The following is a 21,807-nucleotide window of genomic DNA, read 5'->3' as shown; positions in this document are numbered from 1 at the left end:
CGGTCAAACATCTTGGCACGTCATCCATAAATGGTCAAACATCTTGGCACGTCGTCTATAAACGGTCAAACATCTTGGCACGTCATCCATAAACGGTCAAACATCTTGGCACGTCATCCATAAACGGTCAAACATCTTGGCACGTCATCCATAAACGGTCAAACATCTTGGCACGTCATCCATAAACGGTCAAACATTTTGGCACGTCGTCTATAAACGGTCAAACATCTTGGCACGTCATCCATAAACGGTCAAACATCTTGGCACGTCATCCATAAACGGTCAAACATTTTGGCACGTCGTCTATAAACGGTCAAACATCTTGGCACGTCGTCCATAAACAGTCAAACATCTTGGCACGTCGTCTATAAACGGTCAAACATTTTAACACTTCATTTTTCACGTCGTCTATAAACGGTCAAACATCTTGGCACTTGTGTCATCCACAAATGTCATCCACAAATGGTCTTATTTTTACTTTCCTGAAAACAAAGACTGGGATCCAGACGTGCAGTTTGCCCCCCTCCCCCGCTTATGAAATATTTCAGAAATGATTAATAATTTAACCCAGAGTAGATTGAGGTAATGGTTGATTCATTTTTAATATCGCTCCTCCAAATCTGTCAGTCATTGGGGAAAGGCCCAGTACCACTCAGCGAAGCTCTGTAATGCTGACCTAATGTCCTAATGTCTTGTCTCTGTGCTCATATAACGGGACACATGGGATACATGGAGACAGACATACATGGGGACAGGGGCGTGATCTGATACAGTGAGAGACAAACCCATATCTCTATGGAGGGGCCATTCATTCAATCCATTAACTGTGAAGCCTGGAGCTGGAGAGAGGCTGTAGCTTGGGGGCCATCTTTTTAATCGTGTACCATGACCCAGTTAGAGTCAATTAGTTTGCAGTTAGCTGCCTGCAGTAACAAGGGCTGGTCACTGGTCCACTGCTAAAACCACACTATCAAGGAATAATGTTGAACCATTCCTTAACAATGCTAACATCATGCTATCAAGGAATAATGTTGAACCATTCCTTAACAATGCTAACATCATGCTATCAAGGAATAATGTTGAACCATTCCTTAACAATGCTAAAACCATGCTAATCAAATCAAAGTTTATTTGTCACGTGCGCCGAATACAACAGGTGTTGTAGACCTTACAGTGAAATGCTTACTTACAGGCTCTAACCAATAGTGCGGAGAAAAAAAAGTGTGTGTGTGTGTGTGTGTGTGTGTGTGTGTGTGTAGGTAAGTACAGAAATAAAACAACAGTATAAAATACATTTGAAAATAAGAGTAGCAAGGCTTCATACAGACACCGGTTAGTCAGGTAGTATGTGGGTATGGTTTAAGTGACTGTGCATATATGATGAATAGAGAGTAGCAGTAGTGTAAAAAGAGGGGTTGGCGGGTGGTGGGGCAGATAGCCCGGTTAGCCAATGTGCGGGAGCACTGGTTGGTGGGACAATTGAGGTAGTATGTACATGAATGTATAGTTAAAGTGACTATGCATATAAGATAATATCCTGTCTGGGAACGGGGTTCCGCTAGTGGAAGATAAACTTCTCCTTAATGCAACCGCTGTGTCAGATTTCAATTTTTTTTCACGGAAAAAGCAGCATCTGAGTACGGCGCTCAGAGCCCAAACCAGCCAAAGAAATATCCGCCATGTTGTGGAGTCAACAGAAGTCAGAAATAGCATTATAAATATTCACTTACCTTTGATGATCTTCATCAGAATGCACTCCCAGGATTCCCAGTTCCACAATAAATGTTTGATTTGTTTGATAAAGTTAATAAATTATGTCCATATACCTCCTTTTGTTAGGGCGTTTGGTAAACAAATCCAAATGCGCATGCAAGTCCAGCGGAAAGGTCGGACGAAAAGTTCAAAAAGTTATATTACTGGTCGTATAGAAACATATCAAACAAACTATAGAATCAATCTTTAGGATGTATTTAACATAAATCTTCAATAATGTCCCAACCGGAGAATTCCTTTGTCTGTAGAAAAGCAATGGAACGCGAGGTAACTTTCACATGACAGCGCGTCACGAGCCCGTGGCTCTCTGCCAGACACCTGACTCATTCCCCTCTCATTCAGCCCCCCTTCACAGTAGAAGCCTGAAACAACGTTTTTAGAGACTGTTGACATCTAGTGGAAGCCTTAGGAAGTGCAAGATGACCAATATCCCACTGTATTGTCAATAGGGGCTGAGTTGAAAAACTACAAACCTCAAGATGGTTGGATTTTTGCCTCATGTTTTTGCCTGCCATATGGGTTCTGTTATACTCAGACATCATTCAAACAGTTTTAGAAACTTCTATCTTATACTAATAACACTATGCATATATTAGCATCTGGGACTGAATAGCAGGCAGTTTACTCTGGGCACACTTTTCATCAAAAAGTGAAAATGCTGCCCCCTATCCCAATGAGGATAAACCGAGAGTAGCAGCAGCATAAAATAGGTGTTGGGGGTGGGCACACAATGCAAATAGTCCGGGTAACCATTTGGTTACCTGTTCAGGAGTCTTATGGCTTGGGGGTAAAAACTGTTGAAGCCTTTTTGTCCTAGACTTGGCACTCCGGTACCGCTTGCCTTGCAGTAGTAGAGAGAACAGTCTATGACTGCGGTGGCTGGGGTCTTTGACAATTTTCCGGGCCTTCCTCTGACACCGCCTGGTGTAGAGGTCCTGGAATGCAGGCAGCTTTGCCCCAGTGATGTACTGGGCCGTACGCACTACCCTCTGAAGTGCCTTGCGGTCAGAGTTCGAGCAATTGCCGTACCAGGCAGTGATGCAACTGGTCAGGATGGTCTCGATGTTGCAGCTGTAGAACCTTTTTGAGGATCTCAGGACCCATGCCAAATCTTTTTAGTTTTCTGAGTGAAAAGGGAGTACAGGAGGGGACTGAGCACGCACCCCTGAGGGGCCCCCGTGTTGAGGATCAGCGTGGGGAATGTGTTGTTACCTACCCTTACCACCTGGGGGCGGCCCGTCAGGAAGTTTAGGATCCAGTTGCAGAGGGAGCTGTTTAGTCCAAGGTCCTTAGCTTAGTGATGAGTTTTGAGAGCACTATGGTGTTGAACACTGAGCTGTAGTCAATGAATAGCATTCTCACATAGGTGTTCCTTTTGCCCAGGTGGGAAAGGGCAGTGTGGAGTGCAATGGAGATTGCATCATCTGCGGATCTGTTTGGGCGGTATGCAAATTGGAGTGGGTCTAGGGTTTCTGGGATTTCCAGAAGAGGACTGGCCACCCCACATAGCCTGGTTCCTCTCTAGGTTTCTTCCTAGGTTTTGGCCTTTCTAGGGAGTTTTTCCTAGCCACCGTGCTTCTACACCTGCATTGCTTGCTGGTTTGGGGTTTTAGGCTGGGTTTTTGTACAGCACTTTGAGATATCAGCTGATGTACGAAGGGCTATATAAATAAATTTGATTTGATTTGGGATAATGGTGTTGATGTGAGCCATTACCAGACTTTCAAAGTACTTCATGGCTACGGACGTGAGTGCCACGGGTCTGTAGTCATTTAGCAGGTTGCCTTTGTGTTCTTGGGCACAAGGACTATGGTGGTCTGCTTGAAGCATGTTTGTATTACAGACTCAATCAGGGACATGATGAAAATGTCAGTGAAGACACCTGCCAGTTTGTCAGCACATGCCCAGGGCACACGTCCTGGTAATCTGTCTGGCCCCACAGAGCCACGGAGAGCCACAGATCACGGAGAGCGTGATCACACAGTCGTCCGGAACAGCTGATGCTCTCTTGCATGCCTCAGTGTTGCTTGCCTTGAAGCGAGCATAGAAGTCATTTATCTCGTCTGGTAGGCTCGTGTCACTGGGCAGCTCGCGGGTGTGCTTCCCTTTTGTAGTCTGTAATAGTTTGCAGGCCCTGCCTCATCCGACGAGTGTCGGAGCTGGGGTAGTATGATTCAATCTTAGCCCTGTATTGACACTTTGCCTGTTTGATGGTTCATCGGAGGGCATAGTGGGATTTCTCGTAAGCCTCAGGTTTAGAGTCTCGCACCTTGAAAGCGGCAGCTCTACCCTTTAGCTCAGTGCGGACGTTGCCTGTAATTCATGCACTTATTGATAAAGCCAGTGACTGATGTGGTGTATTCCTCAATGTCATCGGAAGAATCCCGGAACATGTTCCAGTCTGTGATAGCAAAACAGTCCTGTAGCAGGGTAGCCTAGTGGTTTAGAGCGTTGGACTAGTAACCGGAAGGTTTCACATTCAAATCCCCGAGCTGACAAGGTACAAATCTGTCGTTCTACCCCTGAACAGGCAGTTAACCCACTGTTCCTAGACCAGTTAACCCACTGTTCCTAGGCCAGTTAACCCACTGTTCCTAGACCAGTTAACCCACTGTTCCTAGACCAGTTAACCCACTGTTCCTAGACCAGTTAACCCACTGTTCCTAGACCAGTTAACCCACTGTTCCTAGACCAGTTAACCCACTGTTCCTAGACCAGTTAACCCACTGTTCCTAGACCAGTTAACCCACTGTTCCTAGACCAGTTAACCCACTGTTCCTAGACCAGTTAACCCACTGTTCCTAGACCAGTTAACCCACTGTTCCTAGACCAGTTAACCCACTGTTCCTAGACAGTTAACCCACTGTTCCTAGACCAGTTAACCCACTGTTCCTAGACCAGTTAACCCACTGTTCCCTAGACCAGTTAACCCACTGTTCCTAGACCAGTTAACCCACTGTTCCTAGACCAGTTAACCCACTGTTCCTAGACCAGTTAACCCACTGTTCCTAGACAGTTAACCCACTGTTCCTAGACCAGTTAACCCACTGTTCCTAGACCAGTTAACCCACTGTTCCTAGACCAGTTAACCCACTGTTCCTAGACCAGTTAACCCACTGTTCCTAGACCAGTTAACCCACTGTTCCTAGACCAGTTAACCCACTGTTCTAGACCAGTTAACCCACTGTTCCTAGACCAGTTAACCCACTGTTCCTAGACCAGTTAACCCCACTGTTCCTAGACCAGTTAACCCACTGTTCCTAGACCAGTTAACCCACTGTTCCTAGACCAGTTAACCCACTGTTCCTAGACCAGTTAACCCACTGTTCCTAGACCAGTTAACCCACTGTTCCTAGACCAGTTAACCACTGTTCCTAGACCAGTTAACCCACTGTTCCTAGACCAGTTAACCCACTGTTCCTAGACCAGTTAACCCACTGTTCCTAGACCAGTTAACCCACTGTTCCTAGACCAGTTAACCCACTGTTCCTAGACCAGTTAACCCACTGTTCCTAGACCAGTTAACCCACTGTTCCTAGACCAGTTAACCCACTGTTCCTAGACCAGTTAACCCACTGTTCCTAGACCAGTTAACCCACTGTTCCTAGACCAGTTAACCCACTGTTCCTAGACCAGTTAACCCATGTTCCTAGACCAGTTAACCCACTGTTCCTAGACCAGTTAACCCACTGTTCCTAGACCAGTTAACCCACTGTTCCTAGACCAGTTAACCCACTGTTCCTAGACCAGTTAACCCACTGTTCCTAGACCAGTTAACCCACTGTTCCTAGACCAGTTAACCCACTGTTCCTAGACCAGTTAACCCACTGTTCCTAGACCAGTTAACCCACTTTTCCTAGACCAGTTAACCCACTGTTCCTAGACCAGTTAACCCACTGTTCCTAGACCAGTTAACCCACTGTTCCTAGACCAGTTAACCCACTGTTCCTAGACCAGTTAACCCACTGTTCCTAGACCAGTTAACCCACTGTTCCTAGACCAGTTAACCCACTGTTCCTAGACCAGTTAACCCACTGTTCCTAGACCAGTTAACCCCACTGTTCCTAGACCAGTTAACCCCACTGTTTCCTAGACAGTTAACCCACTGTTCCTAGACAGTTAACCCACTGTTCCTAGACCAGTTAACCCACTGTCCTAGACCAGTAACCCACTGTTCCTAGACCAGTTAACCCACTGTTCATAGACCAGTTAACCCACTGTTCCTAGACCATTTAACCCACTGTTCCTAGACCAGTAACCCACTGTTCCTAGACCAGTTAACCCCACTGTTTCCTAGACCAGTTACCCACTGTTCCTAGACCAGTTAACCCACTGTTCCTAGACCAGTTAACCCACTGTCCTCGACCAGTTAACCCACTGTTCCTAGACAGTTAACCCACGTTCCCTAGACCAGTTAACCCACTGTTCCTAGACCAGTTAACCCACTGTTCCTAGACCAGTTAAACCCACTGTTCCTAGACCAGTTAACCCACTGTTCCTAGACCAGTTAACCCACTGTTCTAGACCGTACCACTGTTCCTAGACCAGTTAACCCACTGTTCCTAGACCAGTTAACCCACTGTTCCTAGACCAGTTAACCCACTGTCCTAGACCAGTTAACCCACTGTTCCTAGACCAGTTAACCCACTGTTCCTAGACCAGTTAACCCACTGTTCCTAGACCAGTTAACCCACTGTTCCTAGACCAGTTAACCCACTGTTCCTAGACCAGTTAACCCACTGTCCTAGACCAGTTACCCACTGTTCCTAGACCAGTTAACCCACTGTTCCTAGACCAGTTAACCCACTGTTCCTAGACCAGTTAACCCACTGTTCCTAGACCAGTTAACCCACTGTTCCTAGACCAGTTAACCCACTGTTCCTAGACCAGTTAACCCACTGTTCCTAGACCAGTTAACCCACTGTTCCTAGACCAGTTAACCCACTGTTCCTAGACCAGTTAACCCACTGTTCCTAGACCAGTTAACCCACTGTTCCTAGACCAGTTAACCCACTGTTCCTAGACCAGTAACCCACTGTTCCTAGACCAGTTAACCCACTGTTCCTAGACCAGTTAACCCACTGTTCCTAGACCAGTTAACCCACTGTTCCTAGACCAGTAACCCACTGTTCCTAGACCAGTTAACCCACTGTTCCTAGACCAGTTAACCCACTGTTCCTAGACCAGTTAACCCACTGTTCCTAGACCAGTTAACCCACTGTTCCTAGACCAGTTAACCCACTGTTCCTAGACCAGTTAACCCACTGTTCCTAGACCAGTTAACCCACTGTTCCTAGACCAGTTAACCCACTGTTCCTAGACCAGTTAACCCACTGTTCCTAGACCAGTTAACCCACTGTTCCTAGGCCGTCATTGAAAATAAGAATTTGTTCTTAACTGACTTGCCTAGTAAAAATAAAGGTTTTAAAAAAATCTGCTACATCTGACCATTTTTTATAGAGCGAGTCACTGGTGCTTCCTGCTTTAATTTATGCTTGTAAGCAGGAATCAGGGAGGATAGAGTTGTGGTCGGATTTACCAAATGGAGGGCGAGGGAGAGCTCCGTACGCATCTCTGTGTGTGGAGTACAAGTGCTCTAGAATTGTTTTCCCTCTGGTTGCACATTTAACATGTTGATAGAGATACTGTTGCTATCAAGGGATACTGTTGAACCATTCCTTAATAATGCTAACATCATCCTATCAAGGAATAATTTTGAACCCTTCCTTAACAATGCTAACATCATGCTATCCACGTGTCTGACAATGGTGCTGTTCAACTAGCAGTGCCTTAGAGGATGCTGGTGTGTGTTCATCTGTTAGATCAATTTCAAAAGCAGCCTGTCTTCCTATCTTGCTAGAGGTCATCAGGGAAGTGGGTTTCCATCTCATTACTCTCACTAATCCAATTATAAGCGAGTACCAGTATGTCAAGCAAGGATGCCTTGAATGATGCTAGCTAGTCAACGGTCTTCTGGGGAGAGGAATGCTAACTGTGGTGTTTTCTGTCTCTCTCCCTCTCTCTCTCTCTCTCTGCAGGGTGGAGAGGTCTACAGACCAGGTGATCAAGCCGGTCAACGTGGAGGCCTTATCCAAGTGGGTGGGCAAGATCCCTGCGGACGTACTGAGAGACATGCCCGTCATCGCCCCCATGTTGTCCCGTCTGGGGTACGACCCCCACGCCAACCCTCCCAACTACGGCCGGCCAGACCCCAAGGTCCTTGACAACACCAGGAGGGTGAGTTGGGAAAAGATGGACAGGGACACACGTCACCCCAGAACACACAAACACAGACCCCAAAACACAGTATCCTCTGAAGCAGAAAGCAGATCTAAGGACTGTATTTCTCTTTAATTAGATTACCTGTCCAATCAACATCCTCTAGTTAAATTACCTGTCCAATCTCTGACTCTAAATTAATGTATTCAAACGAATGAATTCCCAGCATCTGTTTGAATTCAGTGATCATATCCAAATGAATCCATCCTCCACGTCTATCAGACGGACCTGTATGTGCACTTCTATTTTAAGTAATACGTTCTACATCGCTACAGTCACTCACCTAGGCAGCCGTCATTGGTGCTGGACGAGCACATGGCCATCTATTTCTGGAGCAGAATGTTGTATTAAATACTATTTCAACGAGGAGCCCTCTCTCAAGCCTCTAGATTTCATATCTCTGATCCTGTGAAACATATTCAATTTTTCAGTTATTTTTTTGTTTCTCTTGCTCAGGATTTAAACTGATACATTCCAGTACTGTAGGCCCCAGAAGACCTTTGACCTTTGACCTGTGTGTGTTGAAAAGAGATCAGCTTTATTTGTTGTGTGATCTTAACGCGGCTTTGTGTAAACGTTCATCTGATTAGCATCTCTCCGTCGACAGGTTCGCATGTGATCTCTAATCCTCACCTCCACCCTGTTTGGCTTCAGTTCCAGGTTCTATACTGTCTTTTAAAATATATATATTTGTACCTCAGAGGAGGAAGGAGAAGAACATCCTCCTCAGTCATAAAAATACAAATGATTATTTTTAGATAAAACTATACTAAATATATTCACACCACCAAATAATTGATTAAAACACACTGTTTTGCAATGAAGTTCTACAGTAGCCTCAACAGCACTGTGGGGTAGCACCATGGTGTAGCCGGAGGACAGCTAGCTTCAGTCTTCCTCTTCGATACAAAACCTAGTAGCCTCAACTAGGTTCTCACCCCCTTCCATAGACTTACACAGTAATTATGACAACTTCCGGAGGATGTCCTTCAGCCTGTCAGAGCTCTTGCAGCGTGAACTGACATGTTGTCCACCCAATCATAGGATCAGAGAATGAGTCTAGAACTGAAATCATAAGCTACAGCTAGCTAGCACTAGTGCATACAATGTGGTGAGTAGTTGACTCAAAGACAATAGTTGAACAGTTTTGAACAAATCAATTTCTTTAAAAATGAATGGCAAGTGAGAGAGCTAGCTAGCTATATTTCGTTGTATTTGTTTTTCACTAAGCTACCTGGTTTAGCCTACTCAAGCACCCGGCTCAAACAGAGAGGGATGATATGTTAGCTAGCTGGCTAAGGCTATCCAACAGAGAGGAATGATATGTTAGCTAGCTGGCTAAGGCTATCCAACAGAGAGGAATGATATGTTAGCTAGCTGGCTAAGTCTATCCAACAGAGAGGAATTATATGTTAGCTAGCTGGCTAAGGCTATCCAACATTGGAACTTTTCCAAGTCAAGGTAAGCTTTTGGTTGAATGAATTCATTGCCACCGGAGCCCGCCAGTGACACTGCTAAACTATTTGCTGACTGTACACTGTGCTGCATGATAGTGGCGGTTTACTAACTCATTACTTATAATAGATATGTTGACTAGCTATGACGTTAGCTAATATGGTTTCAACGATGTAGGCTGTGCGTAGCGTTCATGATAAGACAGCTGATGTGGTGTTCACTGAAGTCCTCAAGCGAAGGGAAACGGTGAGAGGAGGAGAGCACGTAGATGTGAGAAGGAATTCTACAACGAGCAAAGGGATCAGTATGTGGCTTCTATGAAAGTGAACTGTGTTTGGGTGTGATCAGGGGTGTATTCATTCAGCCTATTCTGTAAAAAAAAAAAAAAAAAACTGTTTCTTAAACGAGAATTAGCATAGCTGAATTTGTTTGCAACTGTTATGACTAATGATTACACCCTAGATCAGCTAGATGCAGGGAAGAGTGTGCGAGGAGGTATTGAATGTGTCACGGTCTGTCACCTTGATTAGTCAAATGTTTGTCTTGACCTGTGCACCTACGTTGTAAACTTTGATTCATAGGCTAGGTTGTACAGTAACAACCTCATGATGGGTATATGGAAAATTAGAGTATCGTGTAGTAGCCTAACTCAATCGATGTTACATTGAGCTGGGTCAATAGAATATGAATGACAGTCATCTAATGCACTGTAATAGGAATAAGGCTAATAAAATTAAATAAATCGTTCTCCCTCATCTTAAACGTCAAGACCACCACTGTTGTATATTTGTAAATACTGGATATTTGTGTAGATACTAGATATTTGTCTGTCTTCTCGTTGCTTTGTTTTCCAAATGGGATTTTAGTTTTCTGTAGTAGCCAGAGAGACTTACAAGGAATCTGGATGTTATCCAAGTTAATAGCCTTCCATGCTCAGGGAGCGGTGTTTTTGACAACGGTGCATCCCAAATGGCACCCTCTGGGCCCTGGTCAAAACGTAGTGCACTACCTCTGGGCCCTGGTCAAAACGTAGTGCACTACAGAGGGAATAGATTGCAAGACAGTGTTTTTATCATGTTTTCTACTTCGCAAGAGATTAGTCTTCACCAGGGAAGGTGACGAGGGAGAGGACTCTTTACCGGGGAAGGTGACGAGGGAGAGGACTCTTTACCGGGGAAGGTGACGAGGGAGAGGACTCTTTACCGGGGAAGGTGACGAGGGGGAGGACTCTTTACCGGGGAAGGTGACGAGGGAGAGGACTCTTTACCGGGGAAGGTGACGAGGGAGAGGACTCTTTACCGGGGAAGGTGACGAGGGAGAGGTCTCTTTACCGGGGAAGGTGACGAGGGAGAGGACTCTTTACCGGGGAAGGTAACGAGGGAGAGGACTCTTTACCGGGGAAGGTGACGAGGGAGAGGACTCTTTACCGGGGAAGGTGACGAGGGAGAGGACTCTTTACCGGGGAAGGTGACGAGGGAGAGGACTCTTTACCGGGGAAGGTGACGAGGGAGAGGACTCTTTACCGGGGAAGGTGACGAGGGAGAGGACTCTTTACCGGGGAAGGTGACGAGGGAGAGGACTCTTTACCGGGGAAGGTGACGAGGGAGAGGACTCTTTACCGGGGAAGGTGACGAGGGAGAGGACTCTTTACCGGGGAAGGTGACGAGGGAGAGGACTCTTTACCGGGGAAGGTGACGAGGGAGAGGACTCTTTACCGGGGAAGGTGACGAGGGAGAGGACTCTTTACCGGGGAAGCAGAAGGGACCCCAGTAGTCTGAGAAAAAATGAACATCACCACTTCCTCTCTCACATTTCATAACTGCTGAACTGACTGACCGCTACACTACCTTGCAAGTTGATAGGTCAATTTCCTGCTTCAAAAGTAGTGCGCCAAATAGAGACACGGGTGTCGTTTAGGGATGCGGCCAGGTTGGTCTGTTGGTTTGTGGCAGCAACTTCAATGTATCATCTGAGAAACTAACATACAGCAGCACTTTATTTTTACTAACAGTCTGTATTGATCTTTTGTTATCCTAATTGTCTCTCAGAGGAGAAGTTACTATGCACGGTAACCATATGAAGAATATTACAGTAAGGAGATAGCCAGCTACTCTTTAACTCTCAATCTGTTTTCCATTTGACTTGATCCTTTATGGATTGATTCTCTCTAGTGGCTAAAGAACAAACTGGGTACACAGGCACGCATACCACACACACGCTATCATGTATGTATGTGTTTAGGGCACGCTGCTTAACATCTTGGGTGTGAAGAAGTGACCTCTGTTAAATGTTGTTGTGTAAGTAGTGTGTGTTTTTGAGTCTTACAGCCTGGGGTGGTAGGGGGGGGGGGGGGTCACAGTCTGGAGGGGTCAGAGAGGAGGGTAGGGAGGATGTTTGGAGGGAGATGGGTGGGGGGGGGTAGTTTTGGGGAGGGATGTTTGGAAGGAGGCAGATATATAGCAGACCACCTGGCTGTTAGAATGTTCTCATTCTCTGTATATTCAATTCATCTGGGGCCAATTCTTCTTCCTAAACATCTACCACACACACACACACACACACACACACACGCAGAGCTCTACAGTATAAACCTTCACCTTTTGCATGAGGCACTCTGTCATTTTGACTAATGGTGCAGATAAACTACCCTTCATTAACCTCGGCTGCAGCACCCCAAGCACCAGCCTCTTTATTCTGGTGCCCTAGTTTGGACCACAGCCCCTCCAGTGTATTTGTTATTCTGGTGCCCTAGTTTGGACCACAGCCCCTCCAGTGTATTTGTTATTCTGGTGCCCTAGTTTGGACCACAGCCCCTCCAGTGTATTTGTTATTCTGGTGCCCTAGTTTGGACCACAGCCCCTCCAGTGTATTTGTTATTCTGGTGCCCTAGTTTGGACCACAGCCCCTCCAGTGTGTTTGTTATTCTGGTGCCCTAGTTTGGACCACAGCCCCTCCAGTGTATTTGTTATTCTGGTGCCCTAGTTTGGACCACAGCCCCTCCAGTGTATTTGTTATTCTGGTGCCCTAGTTTGGACCACAGCCCCTCCAGTGTATTTGTTATTCTGGTGCCCTAGTTTGGACCACAGCCCCTCCAGTGTATTTGTTATTCTGGTGCCCTAGTTTGGACCACAGCCCCTCCAGTGTATTTGTTATTCTGGTGCCCTAGTTTGGACCACAGCCCCTCCAGTGTATTTGTTATTCTGGTGCCCTAGTTTGGACCACAGCCCCTCCAGTGTATTTGTTATTCTGGTGCCCTAGTTTGGACCACAGCCCCTCCAGTGTATTTGTTATTCTGGTGCCCTAGTTTGGACCACAGCCCCTCCAGTGTATTTGTTATTCTGGTGCCCTAGTTTGGACCACAGCCCCTCCAGTGTATTTGTTATTCTGGTGCCCTAGTTTGGACCACAGCCCCTCCAGTGTATTTGTTATTCTGGTGCCCTAGTTTGGACCACAGCCCCTCCAGTGTATTTGTTATTCTGGTGCCCTAGTTTGGACCACAGCCCCTCCAGTGTGTTTGTTATTCTGGTGCCCTAGTTTGGACCACAGCCCCTCCAGTGTGTTTGTTATTCTGGTGCCCTAGTTTGGACCACAGCCCCTCCAGTGTATTTGTTATTCTGGTGCCCTAGTTTGGACCACAGCCCCTCCAGTGTATTTGTTATTCTGGTGCCCTAGTTTGGACCACAGCCCCTCCAGTGTATTTGTTATTCTGGTGCCCTAGTTTGGACCACAGCCCCTCCAGTGTATTTGTTATTCTGGTGCCCTAGTTTGGACCACAGCCCCTCCAGTGTATTTGTTATTCTGGTGCCCTAGTTTGGACCACAGCCCCTCCAGTGTATTTGTTATTCTGGTGCCCTAGTTTGGACCACAGCCCCTCCAGTGTATTTGTTATTCTGGTGCCCTAGTTTGGACCACAGCCCCTCCAGTGTATTTGTTATTCTGGTGCCCTAGTTTGGACCACAGCCCCTCCAGTGTATTTGTTATTCTGGTGCCCTAGTTTGGACCACAGCCCCTCCAGTGTATTTGTTATTCTGGTGCCCTAGTTTGGACCACAGCCCCTCCAGTGTATTTGTTATTCTGGTGCCCTAGTTTGGACCACAGCCCCTCCAGTGTATTTGTTATTCTGGTGCCCTAGTTTGGACCACAGCCCCTCCAGTGTATTTGTTATTCTGGTGCCCTAGTTTGGACCACAGCCCCTCCAGTGTATTTGTTATTCTGGTGCCCTAGTTTGGACCACAGCCCCTCCAGTGTATTTGTTATTCTGGTGCCCTAGTTTGGACCACAGCCCCTCCAGTGTATTTGTTATTCTGGTGCCCTAGTTTGGACCACAGCCCCTCCAGTGTATTTGTTATTCTGGTGCCCTAGTTTGGACCACAGCCCCTCCAGTGTATTTGTTATTCTGGTGCCCTAGTTTGGACCACAGCCCCTCCAGTGTATTTGTTATTCTGGTGCCCTAGTTTGGACCACAGCCCCTCCAGTGTATTTGTTATTCTGGTGCCCTAGTTTGGACCACAGCCCCTCCAGTGTATTTGTTATTCTGGTGCCCTAGTTTGGACCACAGCCCCTCCAGTGTATTTGTTATTCTGGTGCCCTAGTTTGGACCACAGCCCCTCCAGTGTATTTGTTATTCTGGTGCCCTAGTTTGGACCACAGCCCCTCCAGTGTATTTGTTATTCTGGTGCCCTAGTTTGGACCACAGCCCCTCCAGTGTATTTGTTATTCTGGTGCCCTAGTTTGGACCACAGCCCCTCCAGTGTATTTGTTATTCTGGTGCCCTAGTTTGGACCACAGCCCCTCCAGTGTATTTGTTATTCTGGTGCCCTAGTTTGGACCACAGCCCCTCCAGTGTATTTGTTATTCTGGTGCCCTAGTTTGGACCACAGCCCCTCCAGTGTATTTGTTATTCTGGTGCCCTAGTTTGGACCACAGCCCCTCCAGTGTATTTGTTATTCTGGTGCCCTAGTTTGGACCACAGCCCCTCCAGTGTATTTGTTATTCTGGTGCCCTAGTTTGGACCACAGCCCCTCCAGTGTATTTGTTATTCTGGTGCCCTAGTTTGGACCACAGCCCTCCAGTGTATTTGTTATTCTGGTGCCCTAGTTTGGACCACAGCCCCTCCAGTGTATTTGTTATTCTGGTGCCCTAGTTTGGACCACAGCCCCTCCAGTGTATTTGTTATTCTGGTGCCCTAGTTTGGACCACAGCCCCTCCAGTGTATTTGTTATTCTGGTGCCCTAGTTTGGACCACAGCCCCTCCAGTGTATTTGTTATTCTGGTGCCCTAGTTTGGACCACAGCCCCTCCAGTGTATTTGTTATTCTGGTGCCCTAGTTTGGACCACAGCCCCTCCAGTGTATTTGTTATTCTGGTGCCCTAGTTTGGACCACAGCCCCTCCAGTGTATTTGTTATTCTGGTGCCCTAGTTTGGACCACAGCCCCTCCAGTGTATTTGTTATTCTGGTGCCCTAGTTTGGACCACAGCCCCTCCAGTGTATTTGTTATTCTGGTGCCCTAGTTTGGACCACAGCCCCTCCAGTGTATTTGTTATTATGGTGCCCTAGTTTGGACCACAGCCCCTCCAGTGTATTTGTTATTCTGGTGCCCTAGTTTGGACCACAGCCCCTCCAGTGTATTTGTTATTCTGGTGCCCTAGTTTGGACATCAGCTTTTTTTTTTTGTGCCTAGTTGGACCACAGCCCCTCCAGTGTATTTGTTATTCTGGTGCCCTAGTTTGGACCACAGCCCCTCCAGTGTATTTAATATTCTGGTGCCCTAGTTTGGACCACAGCCCCTCCAGTGTATTTGTTATTCTGGTGCCCTAGTTTGGACCACAGCCCCTCCAGTGTATTTGTTATTCTGGTGCCCTAGTTTGGACCACAGCCCCTCCAGTGTATTTGTTATTCTGGTGCCCTAGTTTGGACCACAGCCCCTCCAGTGTATTTGTTATTCTGGTGCCCTAGTTTGGACCACAGCCCCTCCAGTGTATTTGTTATTCTGGTGCCCTAGTTTGGACCACAGCCCCTCCAGTGTATTTGTTATTCTGGTGCCCTAGTTTGGACCACAGCCCCTCCAGTGTATTTGTTATTCTGGTGCCCTAGTTTGGACCACAGCCCCTCCAGTGTATTTGTTATTCTGGTGCCCTAGTTTGGACCACAGCCCCTCCAGTGTATTTGTTATTCTGGTGCCCTAGTTTGGACCACAGCCCCTCCAGTGTATTTGTTATTCTGGTGCCCTAGTTTGGACCACAGCCCCTCCAGTGTATTTGTTATTCTGGTGCCCTAGTTTGGACCACAGCCCCTCCAGTGTATTTGTTATTCTGGTGCCCTAGTTTGGACCACAGCCCCTCCAGTGTATTTGTTATTCTGGTGCCCTAGTTTGGACCACAGCCCCTCCAGTGTATTTGTTATTCTGGTGCCCTAGTTTGGACCACAGCCCCTCCAGTGTGTTTGTTATTCTGGTGCCCTAGTTTGGACCACAGCCCCTCCAGTGTATTTGTTATTCTGGTGCCCTAGTTTGGACCACAGCCCCTCCAGTGTATTTGTTATTCTGGTGCCCTAGTTTGGACCACAGCCCCTCCAGTGTGTTTGTTATTTATATTAAATGTTTTCTTTTAACCTTTTATTTGCACTAGAATCAGTTTAAGAACAAATACTTGGGATGGGATTCAAAATAAACAAACATACAGGACAAAACACACATCACGACAACATGACAACAACATGGTAGCAACACATGACAACAACATGGTAGCAACACATGACAACAACATGGTAGCAACACATGACAACAACATGGTAGCAACACATGACAACAACATGGTAGCAACACATGACAACAACATGGTAGCAACACATGACAACAACATGTTAGCAACACATGACAACAACATGGTAGCAACACATGACAACAACATGGCAGCAACATGGTAGCAACACATGACAACAACATGGTAGCAACACATGACAACAACATGGCAGCAACACATGACAACAACATGGTAGCAACACATGACAACAACATGGCAGCAACACATGACAACAACATGGCAGCAACACATGACAACAACATGGCAGCAACACATGACAACAACATGGCAGCAACACAACATGGGAGCAACACATGACAACAACATGGGAGCAACACATGACAACAACATGGCAGCAACACATGACAACAACATGGCAGCAACACATGACAACAACATGGCAGCAACACATGACAACAACATGGCAGCAACACATGACAACAACATGGCAGCAACACATGACAACAACATGGCAGCAACACATGACAACAACATGGCAGCAACACATGACAACAACATGGCAGCAACACATGACAACAACATGGCAGCAACACATGACAACAACATGGCAGCAACACAACATGGGAGCAACACATGACAACAACATGGCAGCAACACATGACAACAACATGGCAACAACACATGACAACAACATGGCAGCAACACATGACAACAACATGGCAGCAACACATGACAACAACATGGCAGCAACACATGACAACAACATGGCAGCAACACATGACAACAACATGGCAGCAACACATGACAACAACATGGCAGCAACACATGACAACAACATGGCAGCAACACATGACAACAACATGGCAGCAACACATGACAACAACATGGCAGCAACACATGACAACAACATGGTAGCAACACATGACAACAACATGGTAGCAACACATGACAACAACATGGCAGCAACACAGCATGGCAGCAACACATGACAACAACATGGCAGCAACACAGCATGGCAGCAACACATGACAACAACATGGCAGCAACACAGTATGGCAGCAACACATGACAACAACATGGCAGCAACACAGCATGGCAGCAACACATGACAACAACATGGCAGCAACACAGCATGGCAGCAACACATGACAACAACATGGCAGCAACACATGACAACAACATGGTAGCAACACATGACAACAACATGGTAGCAACACATGACAACAACATGGCAGCAACACATGACAACAACATGGCAGCAACACAACATGGTAGCAACACATGACAACAACATGGTAGCAACACATGACTACAACATGGTAGCAACACATGACAACAACATGGTAGCAACACAACATGGTAGCAACACATGACAACAACATGGCAGCAACACAACATGGTAGCAACACATGACAACAACATGGCAGCAACACAACATGGTAGCAACACATGACAACAACATGGCAGCAACACATGGTAGCAACACATGACAACAACATGGTAGCAACACAACATGGTAGCAACACATGACAACAACATGGTAGCAACACAACATGGTAGCAACACATGACAACAACATGGTAGCAACACATGACAACAACATGGTAGCAACACATGACACAACATGGTAGCAACACATGAGCAACCACATGGACACAACATGGTAGCAACACATGACAACAACATGGTAGCAACACATGACAACAACATGGTCAGCAACACATGACAACAACATGGCTAGCAACACATGACAACAACATGGCAGCAACACATGACAACAACATGGCAGCAACACATGACAACAACATGGCAGCAACAACATGGAGCACACATGGCAGCAACAACATGGGAGCAACACATGACAACAACATGGGAGCAACACATGACAACAACATGGCAGCAACACATGACAACAACATGGCAGCAACACATGACAACAACATGGCAGCAACACATGACAACAACATGGCAGCAACACATGACAACAACATGGCAGCCAACACATGACAACAACATGGCGAGAACACATGACAACAACATGGCAGCAACACATGACAACAACATGGCAGCAACACATGACAACAACATTGGCAGCAACACCAACATGGGAAGCAACACATGACAACAACATGGCAGCAACACATGACAACAACATGGCAACAACACATGACAACAACATGGCAGCAACACATGACAACAACATGGCAGCAACACATGACAACAACATGGCAGCAACACATGACAACAACATGGCAGCAACACATGACAACAACATGGCAGCAACACATGACAACAACATGGCAGCAACACATGACAACAACATGGCAGCAACACATGACAACAACATGGCAGCAACACATGACAACAACATGGCAGCAACACATGACAACAACATGGTAGCAACACATGACAACAACATGGTAGCAACACATGACAACAACATGGCAGCAACACAGCATGCAGCAACACATGACAACAACATGGCAGCAACACAGCATGGCAGCAACACATGACAACAACATGGCAGCAACACAGTATGGCAGCAACACATGACAACAACATGGCAGCAACACAGCATGGCAGCAACACATGACAACAACATGGCAGCAACACAGCATGGCAGCAACACATGACAACAACATGGCAGCAACACATGACAACAACATGGTAGCAACACATGACAACAACATGGTAGCAACACATGACAACAACATGGCAGCAACACATGACAACAACATGGCAGCAACACAACATGGTAGCAACACATGACAACAACATGGTAGCAACACATGACTACAACATGGTAGCAACACATGACAACAACATGGTAGCAACACAACATGGTAGCAACACATGACAACAACATGGCAGCAACACAACATGGTAGCAACACATGACAACAACATGGCAGCAACACAACATGGTAGCAACACATGACAACAACATGGCAGCAACACATGGTAGCAACACATGACAACAACATGGTAGCAACACAACATGGTAGCAACACATGACAACAACATGGTAGCAACACATGACAACAACATGGTAGCAACACATGACAACAACATGGCAGCAACACATGACAACAACATGGCAGCAACACATGACAACAACATGGCAGCAACACATGACAACAACATGGCAGCAACACATGACAACAACATGGCCAGCAACACATGACAACAACATGGCAGCAACACATGACAACAACATGGTAGCAACACATGACAACAACATGGTAGCAACACAACATGGTAGCAACACATGACAACAACATGGCAGCAACACATGACAACAACATGGTAGCAACACATGACAACAACATGGTAGCAACACATGACAACAACATGGTAGCAACACATGACAACAACATGGTAGCAACACATGACAACAACATGGTAGCAACACATGACAACAACATGGCAGCAACACAGCATGGCAGCAACACATGACAACAACATGGCAGCAACACAGTATGGCAGCAACACATGACAACAACATGGCAGCAACACATGACAACAACATGGCAGCAACACAGCATGGCAGCAACACATGACAACAACATGGCAGCAACACAGCATGGCAGCAACACATGACAACAACATGGCAGCAACACATGACAACAACATGGTAGCAACACATGACAACAACATGGTAGCAACACATGACAACAACATGGCAGCAACACATGACAACAACATGGGAGCAACACAACATGGTAGCAACACATGACAACAACATGGTAGCAACACATGACTACAACATGGTAGCAACACATGACAACAACATGGTAGCAACACAACATGGTAGCAACACATGACAACAACATGGCAGCAACACAACATGGTAGCAACACATGACAACAACATGGCAGCAACACAACATGGTAGCAACACATGACAACAACATGGCAGCAACACAACATGGTAGCAACACATGACAACAACATGGTAGCAACACAACATGTAGCAACACATGACAACAACATGGTAGCAACACATGACAACAACATGGTAGCAACACATGACAACAACATGGCAGCAACACATGACAACAACATGGCAGCAACACATGACGACACAACATGGCAGCAACACATGACAACAACATGGCAGCAACACATGACAACAACATGGCAGCAACACATGACAACAACATGGCAGCAACACATGACAACAACATGGCAGCAACACATGACAACAACATGGTAGCAACACATGACAACAACATGAGCAACACATATGGTAGCAACACATGACAACAACATGGCAGCAACACATGACACACATGGTAGCAAACACAACATGGTAGCAACACATGGTAGCAACACAACATGGCAGCCAACACATGACAACAACATGGTAGCAACACATGACAACAACATGGTAGCAACACATGACAACAACATGGTAGCAACACAGCATGGTAGCAACGCATGACCAACAACATGGTAGCAACACATGACAACAACATGGCAGCAACACATGACAACAACATGGCAGCAACACATGACAACAACATGGCAGCTACACATGACAACAACATGGCAGCAACACATGACAACAACATGGCAGCAACACATGACAACAACATGGCAGCAACACATGACAACAACATGGCAGCAACACATGACAACAACATGGCAGCAACACATGACAACAACATGGCAGCAACACATGACAACAACATGGTAGCATCACATGACAACAACATGGCAGCAACACATGACAACAACATGGTAGCATCACATGACAACAACATGGCAGCAACACATGACAACAACATGGCAGCAACACAACATGGCAGCAACACAACATGGCAGCAACACATGACAACAACACAACATGGCAGCAACACATGACAACAACACAACATGGCAGCAACACATGACAACAACATGGCAGCAACACATGGCAGCAACATGGCAGCAACACATGACAACAACATGGCAGCAACACATGACAACAACATGGCAGCAACACATGACAACAACATGGTAGCAACACAACATGGTAGCAACACATGACAACAACATGGCAGCAACACATGACAACAACATGGCAGCAACACATGACAACAACATGGTAGCAACACAGCATGGTAGCAACGCATGACAACAACATGGTAGCAACACATGACAACAACATGGCAGCAACACATGACAACAACATGGCAGCAACACATGACAACAACATGGCAGCTACACATGACAACAACATGGCAGCAACACATGACAACAACATGGCAGCAACACATGACAACAACATGGCAGCAACACATGACAACAACATGGCAGCAACACATGACAACAACATGGCAGCAACACATGACAACAACATGGCAGCAACACATGACAACAACATGGCAGCAACACATGACAACAACATGGTAGCATCACATGACAACAACATGGCAGCAACACATGACAACAACATGGTAGCAACACAACATGGCAGCAACACAACATGGCAGCAACACATGGCAGCAACACAACATGGCAGCAACACATGACAACAACATGGCAGCAACACATGG

At 46.3% G+C, this 21,807-nt stretch overlaps 1 protein-coding gene across 5 annotated transcripts in view; it reads left to right on the top strand.

Annotated features, from left to right (window-relative positions):
• LOC109882177 (protein-tyrosine sulfotransferase 1) overlaps positions 1-21,807 on the top strand; it is a 91,361-nt gene that overhangs the window by 43,214 nt on the left and 26,340 nt on the right. For 4 of the 5 annotated variants that reach the window (XM_031795366.1, XM_031795364.1, XM_031795362.1 and 1 more), the window contains exon 3: positions 7,812-8,010. In XM_031795366.1, coding sequence (XP_031651226.1) covers positions 7,812-8,010 — 199 coding nt within the window. Of the gene's footprint in view, positions 1-7,811; positions 8,011-8,659; positions 8,699-21,807 lie in introns of those variants that run through there. The other variant, XM_031795367.1, reaches the window with a different exon arrangement.

The sequence above is a fragment of the Oncorhynchus kisutch genome, linkage group LG18 (genome assembly GCF_002021735.2).
Source record: "Oncorhynchus kisutch isolate 150728-3 linkage group LG18, Okis_V2, whole genome shotgun sequence".
In the NCBI taxonomy this organism is placed as follows: domain Eukaryota; kingdom Metazoa; phylum Chordata; class Actinopteri; order Salmoniformes; family Salmonidae; genus Oncorhynchus; species Oncorhynchus kisutch.
Note: the sequence above shows the minus strand (reverse complement) of the source record. Positions and strands in the feature narration are given on the sequence as shown.